This window comes from Carlito syrichta, unplaced genomic scaffold (assembly GCF_000164805.1).
Source record: "Carlito syrichta isolate Samal-C Ts95f unplaced genomic scaffold, Tarsius_syrichta-2.0.1 Scaffold59673, whole genome shotgun sequence".
Lineage (NCBI taxonomy): Eukaryota > Metazoa > Chordata > Mammalia > Primates > Tarsiidae > Carlito > Carlito syrichta.
The window spans coordinates 208,913-224,726 of NW_007003769.1; the positions used below are offsets into that span (position 1 = coordinate 208,913).

General features: G+C 43.2%; 1 protein-coding gene across 4 annotated transcripts in view; it reads left to right on the top strand.

Moving 5' to 3' along the window:
* DCP1A (decapping mRNA 1A) overlaps positions 1–4,259 on the top strand; it is a 62,504-nt gene extending 58,245 nt beyond the window's left edge. For all 4 annotated transcript variants that reach the window (XM_008050214.2, XM_021708370.1, XM_021708367.1 and 1 more), the window contains 3 exons: positions 880–945; positions 3,291–3,509; positions 3,956–4,259. In XM_008050214.2, coding sequence (XP_008048405.1) covers positions 880–945; positions 3,291–3,509; positions 3,956–4,036 — 366 coding nt within the window. In that variant the 3' untranslated portion in view covers positions 4,037–4,259. The remainder of the gene's footprint in view (positions 1–879; positions 946–3,290; positions 3,510–3,955) is intronic.
* Positions 4,260–15,814: the final 11,555 nt, after the last annotated feature.

The window sequence follows — 15,814 nt, forward strand, 5'->3', positions numbered from 1 at the left end:
TGAAAACTTGCCCAGAAAGAGAGGAAACTTAGCATCTTGGTTACATCATTATACTTTTATTCTTCGCCTATCTCTACTGAGAACTCTGCAGCACAAAAAGAAGAGAGGCTGGGTGCGGTGGCTCATACCTGCAATCCCAGCATTTTGGGAGGCTGAGGCAGGAGGATTGCTTGAGCCCAGAAGGTTGAGACCAGCTTGGGCAACATAGGAAGACCTCATCTCTACAAAAATATTTTAAAAGCTGGGCATGGTGGCATGCACCCATAGTCCCAGCTACTTGGGAGGCTGAGGCAGAAGGATCACCTGAGCCCAGGAGGCTGAGGCTGCAGTGAGCCATAATTGTGCTACTCTACTCTAACCTAGACAGCAGAGTGAGATCCCGACTCAAAAAAAGAAGAGAGAATATTCTGTTTAGCAGATAGGTATCTCAGCCCTGTAATGTGCCTGCTGCCATTGTCCTGGTTTCTCTGAAAGTACAAACAGCTGTCTTGAATGCTGCTCTCTCCAGATTCTGGCCTCTGGGAAAGCACCCTGCTTTAACATGCCTCCTGGCTGGGAGAGTTACATACATGTAAATTTTCATTTATGTGGCAGTAGCCAAGTTTAGGACCTGGGGTTTTTTTTTGGTTCTTAAGTTGTCTTAAACACTCTGCACACACCCTTTTCTCAGAGGAACTAAAGAGGAAAGGCTGTTCCCAAGCTGTCATTGTGCAGTTGAATAACTGGTTGCATTGTCACAAGTTCCTGTCAGAGAACCTAGGAACTAGTTTCTGTCTGAGCCATTCCCTCCTGCTAACTTAGATTTTCCAGCAGTAACTAGGAAATTGTCTTAATTGAAACTTGCTACATGTGTTTACCTTTTTTCTTTATATGTTCCAGTCTATGCAGCAAAACCAGGATCCTGAAGTATTTGTCCAGCCTAAGGTGTTGTCCAGTGCCATGCCAGTAAGGACTTCTATTTCCTGAAAACGTATTATGTGTTTTTAAGCTCCTCTGCTGAGTGTGAAGTAAAACATTGTTAACTTGGTGAAAAGTTTTAACTATTAAGCCCAAGCCCATCTTAGAACCCCTCTCAGACCAGGCTCCCTACCTCCCAGGCAGAGTTCACTGCGACCTCTGTAGCTCTTAGATCACTTCTGTAAGGATGTCTTCCCTGGCTGCATGTAGAGGCCAGGATGGGCCCTCATTCCAAATGAGTGACTGCTTGGTTTCTGTAAGTAGGAAGTATCCGTTGCCCTGGAAGAGCTGTCACATTCCAGATACAGGGACACCACCCTGCTACAATCCTCATTTCTCATTGCTCTGACAACAAAGCCTCCCAGGCCTGCATACCCTATCCCTTGTTTGTCTCCCTTTGCCTCATTTTTCTTGTCCCCTCTCTCCATCACCAGTCAGCCTTGAAATACACACCCTTTTTTTCGATTCCTTAAACTCTTATTCCCATTTGCCTTTGAGCCTTTATACCTCTCCTTGAGTCTCAGAATTTAAATTAAAGTCAGTTTCTGACTGGTCTCATTAACCAGTCTTTTCTGTAGTTTTTTGTGCTACGTGGTGATCAGGAGCTCTCACCCTATTTTGCACCAAACAAACTAAATCAGCCAGGCATAGTAGCTTACTCTTAATAATCCCAGCATTTTGGGAAACTGAGTTGGGATTGTTCAAGACCAGCTTGGGCAACAGCAAGACCCTGTCCCAAAGACCCCAAAACAGAAGGCACTGAGTCCAAGAGGCCAAAGAAATGACCCAGAGACAATGGACAAGACGTGGGCTTTATTCAGGAACTTAAAGGAAGATGACCCAAGAGCAGCAGGCCAAACAGGAAAAAACTCCCAACTGTAAAAGAGATATAGGTTATATAGCATTTTCCATAGAGGGGAGTACAGGGTTAAGGGTGACCATGGTAGGGTTTCTAGTGCACAGGATTAGTGTGAGAACATGCTTACACATATGTCTCATATATACAGAATGGCTGTGGATTCTCTTTGGGGTGAAATTTTTAGTATTATAATGAACTAAAGGTGACCAAAGGTTTTGGGCGTTGATCTAGATGTGCCTGATCTAATCTGAACCTGCCAAGAGGGGCTGACTGCCTCAGGGAAAGGTGTGTGAGAACATTCCCTATGCATAGCTACAAGATGTGGTCAGCTGGTGCAGAGAACACTTTGCCCATGGCCTCAGCACAACCTGCTCGCCCAGGCATGGAGCTGAGGGGCCAAGGACGTTCCGGGTTGGCCACCCCCTGAACCCCTCCCCAGGCTTCTACCCCCCTGTTTCAACAACAAAAATTAGCCGGGTATGGTGGCATGTGCCTGTAGTCCCAGCTACTCAGGAGGCTGAGGTAGGAGGATTACTTGAGCCCAGGAGGTCAAGGCTGCAGTGAGCTATGATCACACCACTGAAATCTAGCCAGGGTAACAGGATGGGACCCTGTGTCTTAAAAAACAAACAAAAATAAGCTAATGGTTCAGATACTAGAAGACATACCCTTAAAACTGTGACAGACTCTGTGCTATTTGTAAATGAGATGACATATAGCAGAGAGAAGTGTAGATCTGTTGATCACATCAAATGTGAGAGTTGTTAAAGAGGCTGTTGATTACTGGTTTAATGTGTTCAGATTGTTAGCTGTAATTAGCCTAGAAGCCCATCTAAATGGGGTAGGAAGGGAGGGAGGGAGTTATTAGCTTTATTTTTAATTAATTGTGTCTTTGATACCTGTAATGATATAATAAATAGATTGAACATACAGGATTTGTAAATTCTTTTTTATTGTAGTATAATTTGTATACATTAAACAGCAGATTTTTTAATGAGTTTTGACACATGTATGTAACATCCCTTGGGTAATCACCAACTCAGTTAATTTATAACATTTCTGTTACCCCAGAAGTTTCCTTATGTCTTTTTCCAGTCATTTTCTTGACTTCCCCCCTAAAAACTTTACATTTTAAATAGATCATAGAATTGTTCTTACTGTGCATTCTATATCGTTATTTATCATATTCACCTTCTGGGTGGTTGGACTTGGCTTCCCATGATGATTCTAGACCATTTTTATATAGATGGGCTCTCATCCTTTAGCTAACAGAAGCTTCATAACCAGGTGTAAAATGTCCAAATGCTTCTAGTGAAAGCTTACCCAAACTTATGGTAAACTCAGACTCAAGGTATTTAGCCTTTGATTCTGGTCTCCAACCTTATACTGCTTATACCTGTTGTCGAATGTTCCCTCTTCTGGGCCTGGCTGCTGGCTTCTGCACTTTATGCAAATAACCGTTGTTCCCCTACAGGTTGCAGGCCCCCCACTGGTTACTGCAACAACCACTGCAGTGTCTTCAGTTCTGCTATCCCCAAGTGTTTTCCAGCAGACGGGTACAAGGTCCTCAGACCTTGAGAGGAAAGCAAGCTCCCCTTCTCCTCTAACTATTGGAACACCAGAAAATCAAAGAAAGCCTTCCATTATTCTCAGCAAGTCTCAGCTCCAGGACACATTAATACATCTAATAAAGGTACGTAGGATGTCAGTTTAGACTTTGAGTTTTCATTCTTTAATAAAAGAAAACAAATAAGTTCTTACAGAATCAGTTCATAAAGTAAACTGGAAGATTAGCATGAAGGTGGGAGGATGGATTGAGCCCAGAAGTTCGAGGCTGCAGTGAGCTATTATTGTGCCACTGCACTCCAGCCTGGGTGACAGAACAAGACCCTGTATCTAAAAAAAAAAAAAGATTAGTTCTGAGTAATATTTCTCTCCTCTTGAGCATACAGTCTTGGTAGAGAAATATCCGTGTGAACTTAAATCTTAATCATGACTATCTCTGGGTGATGGGATTGTGTAATTAGCTATACAAATCATTTACACAGTTTTTTTTCCAAAGATGTTATCAAGGAAGTAAATAAGATCTGATGAGGTAAATGTGACATTGCATGTTCTTAACCTTACCATCTCTTCTAGAATGATCCCAGCTTCATCAGTACACTTCATGAAGTCTACTTGCAGGTTCTGACCAAGAACAAAGACAACCACAACTTATGACTGGAGTGAAATAAATCTGAAGGCAAAGTGTCAACCTCAGAAACAAATAGGCTTCATTATGGAAACTTCTAAACAGAACATTGAGTTTTGAGAATCCTGAAATTGAGCCTATAAGAAAGAGACTCATTTCTTAAGAATGTTTTCCAAGTGACATTCTCAGTGATAATGGAGGTTTCACTGTGAAGCATCACCAGCAGACCTTTGTTTTAACAACAACAAAAAAGACCATTGTGTTAAGTTATGTGGGTGTTTTCATCAGCTATTAAGCAAGTGTGTGAAATAAGGAATCTGATTTTTCAGCTTGCTTTCACTTTCAAGGACTTAGGGAGGAGTAGTCACCAGCCTTACAGCAGTCATGAATTCAGCTCAGCCCACATCCCTTCCCCCAACACTACCCCCAGGAAATTTGACATTGGGCTGATAAGTTCTGAACAGAGTAGAAGTCAGCTCTGCAGAATAGCTTCAGGTTTTAAGGATCAGTTTAGGTTGGCAAATTAGTAATTACTTTTTCAAGTGAAGTATATTTTATATGAATGCCCCATTTGGACCTTAAAAACTCTGAAATTTCTCAATAGCATTTTGTTTTTAAGTCCCAGTCTGGCCATGTGACAGGCTTCCAGAACAGCATTACTGTTTGAATAGGGCACTGTTGGGTTCTGGAGGTGTGGGAGCCAGCGTATCACATCTTTGGAGCAAAGGCTGGGGCTGGTGATGCCCAAATCCTATCAGATCTTCATTTTAAGTTACACTCAGTTCGTGTGTGAAGCACAGCCTTAGTTTCCTTTTCTGTGTAAACACAGTTAGAAGTCATTGTTGATTGTCTTCCTTAACACTTTGACACAAGGACTAGTGGACTGATCTGACAAAGCCATTCTGGTTCCATTTCTTGAGTGAACTGAGAATAGTTTTAAAGCTATGCAGAAAAGGGAGCTAGTATTCACACTGCCCTTTGTAGTAGGAGGAGTTAGTGTGAGATTCAGAACTCTACCAATGTGTTCCTAGGCTGTGAGTACTTTCCCAGCCCAAAGTGTGAAAATATGTAAAGATGCTTTGTTATGCTGCTATTGATCTGCCATGATTTATATTTATTCTTTTATGGCATGTAATGGTGTTTAGTAATATTTTAATGTAGATTTTGATTTATTTCAGCAATGGTAATTTTAAGATATTCTTTAAATGAAAGTCTTCGTTTCTATGATACAGGTCATTTTGTAGTATTTAACAAATTAAGATGCACTGCTTACTTTTCTGAGCACTATTTAATGATGGGGTAAAAACCCAATGGCTCAACCAGCTAACATAAAGATTAGCTGTGAATAATGCTGACAGATGTGATGGTTCCTCGGGAACAATCATTTAAGCTTTAATGGTAACTCAATCATAAGTCCATAGATTTCTTTCTAGCTGAAATTTTAGAAAATTACTTGTGAATTGCATACTTGTTTTAGTTTGGTCTTAGTTTTTTAGCATAAAGAATACTTGGTTTATTTGATTTTTGTTGATCTAAACATGCTTCCTGGACCGCATTTCTGCTTCTCAATTTAGTGTCTTCTGTTGCTGTCTATTAGTTATGTGTGACTTGTGCATAATTCAGGGACACTTGTAAGTTTTCATGCTCAATTAGGAATAGTTTGTTTTCAAAGACAGTGTAAATTCAGCAACCAAAAATGAATTGATCATGCATCATCTGTGAAATAGAAAGTTATAGTAAGATAAAGTGTCGCTGAGAGTGGGAGATGGTGTTCAGGGAGCCAAGTGACTGTTTTCACACAGTGGATGTACCCGTAGGTTTGATCATACCCCAAGTATAGTCTCAGTAGGCTTTGGTAAATGGACAAATCAAGGGATCTTGTTATAATAGACATTTGAATTTAAATGATGCTTTTGAGTATGTATACTATTATGAGAGAGTTAAGAGAGAATATCCTAAAGAAGGCCTGAAGTCAAATCTGTTCATTTTCACCCCTTAATTCTAGGAATGAATATGATAGACAGCAAAGAGAATCTATATGATAAGGCTTCCTTAGTGTGAAAGTAAACTTTTAAGTGCCCAAGTCATGTTGACTTGAAAAGGGTAAACCTATTTCAATTCCCAAATTTATGTATTCAAAGCATTTACTTAAAATTCAGAAGCCAGAAGTTCACAGTCATGATTACCAGAAAGTTCAGGCCAGAATGAGTCCCTAGAGAAGCCAGGCCAAGCCTGGATAGTTGCAGTTGGATGACCCTGGCCCGAAAGTCACAGTTCAGTTGCCTTATTCCTAGTTCAGGCTTACTATCTAGAACCTCATGCTAGCTTAGGTTGCATGTTTACATTGCTGCAGTGTCTTTTCTGGACCTTTGTTGGGTCAAAATGAATAGCAAGATGGAGATACATCTTGCTAGATTTTACAGAGCTCCAGGAGACCTGCATTTAGACCACTCTGTCTGTCTGTGTACCCACCATCATCTCCAGGGTCCAAGTGTAGGCTCTGAGAGGAGCAGCTGGCTTGGAGAAGAGGTGTGTCTGGGGCGTCACTGGTGGGTGGCACTGCCCTTCTTTTTGATGTAGTTAATGTGGTGTCTTGAGTGGACTCTCATACCTTCCAGACAGCCTCATTCATTCAATGCAGAAGCTCCTCGCCATCATGCCTCTCTCCTAGGATTTGTGAGGTGTGAGAGTTGACCTACTTGACTTTAAGTCCTACGTTTCCAAGTGACCATCAGTGTCAGGAGAAGCATTCATGCTGTCTGCTTATGGAATGTCCACAACTCACCTTCGAAGGCTTAGGTGTAGCCATCACAGAGAGTGGTGTTGTGTGAAGAACCCCAGTCAGCCTGGGCCCTTCTCCACAAGAGGATGCACAGGCTTCATTTAGAATATGTCTGACCAGGTTTGCATATCACACATTTGTTCTTTTTCTGGACTATGTTTTCTTGTAGAAAGTATAAGCCCTATTGAATCCACTACTAGGTAAATATTTTTAAACCATGCAGCTTTATTACTCTCCTCCCCCAAAGAATGTAGTTCGAATTTTTCTCATTTTGGTAGTAGAGGCCCTAACTGCCATTGTATTACTAATAATGCAACATGAAATCGAAGGTGCCTAACTGCTTAAAACACAAAATCAGCCATCATATTGTGAGAGGAATGGGAGGTAGCACAGGCAGGAGCGGGCTCAGCCCGTGTGAGTGAGGAGAACTGAGGAACGGGCCCGTGTCCTGCGTCCCTGCTGCACTTGGCTGCGGAGCACGTCTTCCCTTCTTGCCTACCTTTGGTTTTCTGCTGTTCTGTTCAGCCTACCTTCTGGAACAATAGCGCCCTGTGTTTTCAAGGATCTAAAATGTCAAGATCAGAGCTCAGTAAAGCAACTTACACTAGACTTTTTTAAAGCTGTGCTTGAGTACGTTTCCCTCAGTGGGCCGGGGCCTCATGGAGCCTGATTTTCCGCAAATTCAGCAGGAGAGCTGTGTGCAATGTTTCACTCAGTTTTGTACTTGACATCTTCATTTAAATGCTAAGATGCAATATCGTTCACTTTGGAGTAGGGAAAATGCAGACTTGTTTCCCTTTTGTCTGTGTGATTCCTTGAGAAACTTGTTTTTAACTATGTGTTCTAAGTGGTTTTTATTCTGTATTACTGCTTGGCTGTGTGGCTCTCATGACTTTCATTGTACCAGATTCTCAGCTCCCAGGGATGTGGGGAAGTGGAGCTCTGGAATTACAGCAAGATTTTTGTTCCACGAGCGCAATACTGCATCATTAACATTTTTAATGGTATGGATTTTATACCATCTATGTATGTTTGCAAATATTAAGTTATTACATGTTTTAAAATGAGCGTTTTTCATCCTAAATTTTATATGTTTGCAAATATATTTTTTTAATAAAATCTCAAAACCAAGTTTTAGCACCTACTAAATTTTAATTGGGTTTTTATTTAATTTATAGAAATAGGAACTTTTCAATGAGTTGATACACTTTGCCAGAGCCCCATACTGGTGAGATGAGCTGAGGTAAGGGAAAAAAAATGACAAAGCAAACCCTCATCCATCTGTTGTCAGCCTGTATTGTCAGGGTTCTCCAGAGAAACAGAACTAGTAGAAGATACATTGACAGTCAAGCACCACGTAATGATGTTTCCGTTGATGACAGATCACATATACAACAGTGGTCCTGTAAGATTTAAAATGCCATATTTATATCATATCTTTTCTATGTTTACATGCACAAATACCATTATGTTACACTTGCCTGCTGTATTCAGTACAGTAATATGCTTGTTTCATGAAAGGGCCATGTATGCAAAGTGACCCCCAAACGCAAAAGGAGGCAGTCAAGTCTAGCTTGTTATAGGGTGATTTTATTGGAGAACTTAGAAACAAAAGCATGATCTTGGGTGGCTGCAAGACAGGCAGATCTCCATGCCATTACCCCCCAGACTGAGGAATTATATGCTATAGAGAAGAGGTACACATGCTTCAGAGGAAATGGGCAGGAATTTGATCTAAGGGAAGGATTTACAGTAAGTACATATTCTTACAAAGGGACACTAGATATACTGGAAATCTCAAAGGCATTCCTAAAACCGAGGCTCATCAGAAGTCAACATGGTAGATTAGCTTCCAAGATGGGGTTACTTTAGCCTCCACAATGCTGTATAGGCTTGAGGCCTAGAAGCAATAAGCTATATACCATATAGTCTAGGCGTGTGGTAACCTATATCATCTGGGTTTGTGTAAGTGCACTTTATGATGTTTGCACAATGAAATTACCTAAGGATACATTTCTCAGAACGGACCCTCGTCACTAAGCAGTGAATGACTGTATAGATGTAGATGTGGTTTTGCTTTCCAAAGTTTCAGTTACCCACAAGAGTCAACAAAGTTCCAAAAATATTGCGTGGAAAATTCCAGAAATAAGCAATTCATAAATCCAAAGTTGTGTGCTGTTCTAAGTAGCATGATGGAACCTCTTACTGTTCCGCCCAGGCTGTGAATCATCCCTTGGTTCAGTGTATCCACTCTAGATCTGCTGCCCACCTGTTAATCACTTGGTAGCCGTGTATCACCTGTCGGGGTATCAGAGTGCTTGTGTTCATGTCACCTTTATTTTATTTAACAATGGCCCCAAAGCACAAGAGTAGTGATCTGGCAAGTCAGATTTGTGCAAGAGAGGCTATAAAGCAAAAAGGTGAAAGTTTTCAACCTAACAAGAAAATAAAAAATACACTGAGGCTGCTCAGATGTATGATAAAAAGGAAATCTAGGCCGGGCACAGTGACTCACGCCTGTAATCCCAGCACTTTGGGAGGCTGAGGTGAGAGGATTGCCTGAGTCCAGGGTTCGAGACCAACCTGGACGACTTGGTGAGACCTCATCTCTACAATAAATCAAAAAATTATCTGGTCCTGGTGCCACATGCCTGTAGTTTCAGTTACTTGGATAGCTGAAGCAGAAAGTTTGCCTGGGTCCAGCAGGTAGAGGCCACAGTAGCTATGAGCATGCCACTCCAGCCTGGGCAACAGACTGACTCAAAAAAAAAAATCTTCTATCCGTCACATAGTGATATAGTGATGGGAGAGGGCGTAGAAGACATGGACAGAAAACGTGTTCCAACTGACAGCAATGTGTTGTTCCAGAACACACTGAGCCTATATGAAGGCATCAGCAAAAGAGCCCCTGAAAGCCGCTTACTACAGTCAGGGATGGTTACACAGTTTGAGGCATTCATAGGTCAATCACAGCCCGATGCCGCATCACAATGCCTACAACCTCTACCTCACTGCACGTCATCGCACAGACACTGTGCCACCACATCCATCGCAAAGAAGGTGAGTGTAGCACAAGATGTTCTGAGAGAGAGAGAGAGGCGACCATCACGTGACTTTCATTACACTATTGTAGTTCTATTTTATCTTTAGTTATTGTTAATCTCTTACTGTGCCTAATTTATAAATGAAAACTTATCAAAGGTATGTGTGTGTGAGAAAAAGCATAGCATATGTAATGTTCGGTACTATCCACAGTTTCAGGTGTCTGCTGGGGGTCATAAATGTATTCCTCTGCAGATAAAGGGACCTACTGTATAGGAAGAGATTTATTATAAGATATTGGTTCATATGATTATGGAGGCTGAGAAGTCCCACTATCTGCTGTCTGCGGGCCGGACCCCCAGAAAATCCAGGAGTATAGATTCCAGACCAGGTCTGGGGGCCTGAGAACCAGGAGCACTAAGGCAGGAGAAGACTGTCTCAACTCAAAGCAGTCAGGTGGACTTTTATTTATTTGTTTTTTAGAATTGGGTCTCGCTATGTTGTCCAAACTGGAGGAGCTTAAGCCATCCTCCACCTCAGTTTCCTGAGTAGCCTGCTGGATCACAGGCCATATGAATGCTTGGATCTGAAGCATCTGAGTAATGGTACATATTAAATACTTCCCTTCCTGGTAGCTGTACACTGTGATTCATATGGATGAACATCTAAAAAACTTCACTTACCCTCACGTTTCCCAGACAGAGGGCACAATTCTAATCATGGCCAAAAAATGCTGTTTTTTACTTTAATTTTTTTTTTTCTCTTGAGACAGGGTCTTACCATGTTGCCCAGGCTGCTCTTGAACTCTTAGCCTCAAGCAATCCTCCCAGCTCAACCTCCCAAAATGCTGAGACTCCACACATGAGCCACTACACCCAACCCCAAAACACTGATTTATAGGAGACTACAGCCTGGATCATTTCCCAAGTTCACTCAATTCATGTGTATTGAGCTCTTACAGTGTGCCAGACACCTGGAATGATAAGGACAGAGGGGGAAGAAAAACACAATCATCAAGGGAAATAGAGAAAAGTTTAAAGAAAAAGAGTTCAAACATACATCTCCCTAACAATCATTGTCATTGTATAACAGTGTAATTGTTGTTAACAATTTAACATAAATTCTCCCTAAAATGTTTGTTCTGCCTGCCTGCCTTAGAGCTAACTCTTGCTTTATGACAGTCTAACATACACACCCCAGTCATCATCAATGCTGCATACTCACAACTTAAGAAGTGCTGGGCTGCACATGGTGGCTCACGCCTGTATTTCCAGCACTTTAGGAGGACAAGGCGAGAGAATTGCTTGAGCCAGGAGTTTGAGACCAGCCTGGGCAACACAGTGAGACCTCATCCCTACAAGAAAAAAATCCAAAAACGGGCTAGGTGTAGTGGCACATAGCTGTAGTCCCAGCTACTGAGGAGGAAGAAGCAAGAGGATCGCTTAAACCCAAAGGTCGAGGATGTGGTGAGTCATGATCGTGGCACTTCACTCCAGCCTGGACAACAGAGTAAGACCCCAACTCAAAAAAGAAAAAAAAGTATCATCTTGTTATTTTCCTGAGCTTCACAGGAACCTGCTGTAGGGAGAAAGACGTTGAAGCTGAGAGCGATTGCGGATATGCCAAAGGTTGTATAGGAAGGAGAGCTGAGTGATGGACCTGAGGCCAGACCGACTGAAAAGCTGGTCTAGAATTCCTTTCTTGGCTCCATTGCCACCATGACAAATTATCCAAGACTGCTTTTCATAGTTTCTGAGGTCATTCTTGTTACTGCTATGGCCTGCTTCTCACCTGATAAGTCCTAGGAAGCCCGGGAACCAGGTTCTTTGGAATTTTGTGAAAAACTGGTCAGTGGGCCCTGAATAAGAATTGCAGTTTTCTCTCTCTCTCTCTCTTTTTTTTTTGAGTTGGAGTCTCACTCCATCACCCAGGCATCTGTCGACCCACTGGTCTCCGGTGATTCTTCCACCTCAGCCTTCCAGGTAGCTGGAACTAAGGCACGTGCTGCCACACCCGGCTAGTTTTTTTTTTTACTTATTGTAGAGACAAGGTCTTGCCAAGTTGCCCAGGTTGGTCTCAAACACATGGCCTCAGGCAATCCATTTATCTTGGCCTCCCAAAGTGCTGGGATAACAGGCTGAGCCACCGAGCGGCCGAGTTTTCTCTTTTAAATTAAATGAGTGGGGTTTAAGGTTTCCAGTGACATTTTCCCTCACTGTTTATGGACCCTAGTTCATAGTTTAGGTTTTGCTATGAAATCTGATCTTTGAATAAGGAGTGTATGAATAAGAGATTATTGTGGAAGCTTCTGAGAAACGATGTTGGTTTTAGAACTGTCAGGAACCAGCCAGCCCTCTACTGGAGAAGCTGGAAGTCGGCCGCTGTGTTGTTGCTGCAGAGAAGCCCACCTGTGGGAGAAGGCAGGAGGGGGCAATGGCAAGAAGCAGTCACTGAGTCAAACCCTGAGGCACACCCCACATTTCCATGTTTCGCAGTGTGAACCGGCTGCCTGTTCCACGTATCATGGAAAGTCTCGACAGGTTCCTAAGGTTTAGATCCGTTAGAGATTCTAAATCTCTTAGAGTTTGCTGAGAGTAGTAGATAAGAATAGGCTGCCACAGTCACACAGACACGTGAGGAACCTGGGGCAGCCTGTGCTGTCCAGTGGGGAGGGAACCAGCCCTGGGGATCCCATGCATTTAACATTCAGGCTCACCAGGCTGAGGTGCCCAAAGCAGGTCGGCTAGTAAGAGATGTCCTATAACCAACAGGGGTAGGATGGCTTGGGAAGAGGGTACGCAGAATCAGCGTGCCAAGTACATAGTGTTCAACAAACATTTGTTTCAGATGAGTTTGCATAAGTGTGAAGCACAGTTCCACAGGTAATCATAACTGGCATTTGTCCTATACTTGTGCTTTGTGTATGAAATAGTTTGGAAGTTTGTCGCCTCCAAATCTCATGTGGAAATTGGATCTCCAATGTTGGTGGTGGAGCCTGGTGGGTGTTTGGATCGTGGGGGCTTGGTGCCATCTCCTGGTAGTGAATGAGTTCTCACTCTTAGTTCTCACAAGAACTGAAAAAAAGCCTGGCATCCCCTCCCCGCTCTCTTGCCTCCTCTCTCGCCATGGGATCTGCACATGCAGGCTCTCTTCACCTTCCACCATGAGTGGAAACAGCCTGAATCCTCAGAAGCAGATGCTGGCGCCATCTTGTATGGTCTGCAGAAGTGTGAACCAAACAACCCTGTTTTCTTTATACATGACCCAACCTTGAGTATTCCTCTACAGCAACACAAATGGTCTAAGACAGTGTGCATCCTCATCTAACCCTCTCCACATGCTGAGAAGTAGAGCTCATTCCTAGTGCAGCCTCGGGCAAGGGACACACACGTATACACACGGACACACACACATACATGCACATACACACAAGACACAGACTTCCTGTCCTCCCCAGGAGGGAGGAGGCACTGGCTGTGGTGGCACTAATGTCAGTCCATTAGTCTGAAGGGGCCCCAGATGGACCCCAGCCCCAGAATGGGGAGCCAGGAAGGTAGCCATAGTCCACAGGAGCTGCTGTTTTCTTACCAGGTCCTAGTCACCCCAAAAAGGTCAATCTGGCACTGTCTGAGCCCCAGCAAAGCTCAAGGAGGTCCCCTTGGCAAGCCACCTCTATCTTGTGAGCATCTCTGAGTGTTGACAGCAGTGCCCTAACTTCTGAAGCAGGTGCAAAACCTGGGCCCCTACACATTTCTGCTACACAAGCCCCATTTTGCAATTTCTCTGATGTGTCCGTGTCCCTGTCCCCAGAGAGTATCCCTCTCAGTCCCAGGGTCTTTTCCCCAGTGGAGCTGACTAACAGCCCCTCCCATCCTGCAGACTCTGAGAGGCCTCTCTGACTTCTGTCTGACCCCTCCCCCAGCCCATCTGGATGGAAGGAGACTCTAGCAGTGGTGTTCCAACAAGAGCCCCATTAAACATGTATTCTGCACCAGAGGTCTGTCGAGAACCCCAGGGCACCTAGCCCCCTACCTCTGCCGCTGCCTCTTTTTTTTTTGAAACAGGCTCACTGCCACCCAGGCTGGACTGCAGTGGCACAGTCATGGCTCACTGCAACTTTGAACTCCTGGGTTCAAGATGACCCTTCTGCCTCAACATTCCAAGTAACTGGAACTACAGGTGCGTGCCACCACACCTGGCTAATTTTTTAAATTTTTTATAGAGATGAGGGCTTACTATGTTACCCAGGCTGGTCTTGAACTCCTGGCATCAAGTCTTGAACTCCTGCATCAACTTCCCAAAGTGCTGGGATTACAGGTGTGAGCACCTGACCCATAGCCCCCTTTTAAAGCAAATATTTTATAAATCCCTCTTTGCTATCCTGACCTGGAATTCATAGAGAATATAACCTAATGGCTCCACACACAATTTTGTTTGTAAGAAAGATGTCAGACCTTCTATTCTTTGTCGAAAGACTGAAGGAAGGAAGGGGAAGGGAAGGAGAGAGAGAGCAAGAAAGAGAGAGAGAGAGAGAGAGGAAAGGAGAGGGGGGAGAGAGAGAGAGAAAGAAAGAAAGAAAGAAAGAAAGAAAGAAAGAAAGAAAGAAAGAAAGAAAGAAAGAAAGAAAGAAAGAGAAAGAAAGAAAGAAAGAAAGAAAGAAAGAAAGAGAAAGAAAGGAAGGAAGGAAGGAAGGAAGGAAGGAAGAAAAGAAAGAGAGAAAGAAAAGAAAGAAAGACAAGAAAGAAAGAAAGAAAAGAAAGAAAGACAAGAAAGAAAGAAAGAAAGAAAAAGAAAAAACAAAAAACAAAAAAGCTTGAAGTGTAAACATTTTAGGAGTAATTCTAGATATAGGAGGTGGGGGTGAGAGGTGCCGAGACAAAAGAGAGAAGCACCAGCAAGACATGTTTCCAATTTTCTTCTCTCCATCATGGAACACAAACAACCAACAACACCCAAGTTGCTCTTATGCCCTCTTCCCTTAGAAAAAGGGGGAACAAGCCGGACTTGGTGGCTCAGTCTATAATCCCAGCACTTTGGGAGGCTGAGGTGAGTGGATTGCCTGAGCCGGTGGGTTCGAGACCCGCCTGGGCAACTTGGCGAGACCTCATCTCTACAATAAGTCAAAAACTAGCCGGGCGTGGTAGCATGTGCCTGTAGTTCCAGCTACTTGGAGGGCTGAGCGGAAGGATCACCGGAGCCCAGCAGGTCGAGGCTGCGGTGGCCGGGATCGGCCACTGCACTCCAGTCTGGGTGACAGAGTGAGACTCCAACTCAAAAAAAAAAAAAAAAGAAAGAAAGAAAAAGGGGGAACAGAAGATTTAAGAATTTTGAAAAGTTTTTTTTGTACACACCCAATTTTAAAATAATTCTCTAGTTGTGATATAAAGGAGATGTTTTAAAGTAATAATAATGAAATGTGCCATATTAAATGTGTATGGCTCACATCTGTAGTCCCACCTTCTTTAGAAGCTGAGGTGGAAGGATTGCTTGAGCTCAGGAGTTCAAGTCCAGCCTGGACAACAGAACAAGATCCCATCTCTTAAAAAATGTTAAATTAAAATTTAAGGTCAATTCCCTCAAGCCCCCTCCTGCTCTGAGAGTTTTTCTGTCCTTTCAATAATCCTGCTTTCTCAAAAAAATAATAATAATAATAAAATATATATGCAAATGCTTGGGCATAGCTACACAAATTCTCAAAATTCCCCTGCAGAGTCCCCCCGGCCTTCACACTGACACCTCTCCCCACCTCACTGAAAAGCTCATTGGTCTTGCACATCGGGTCTGTTTAGGGCACAACACTCCTAGGAGTCAGCCCCCCACCCCACAATCACTCTCAGCCTATGTTCCCAGCGGCTCATCTGGGCTCCTGCCCAAAAGGAGACTGAAGAGCTGTTGAAACACCAGCCCAAGAAGGTAAAGGGTTTTTTTTTTCATTTTTTCATTTTCTTTTTTTTGAGTAGGAGTCTCACTCTGTTGCCTAGGC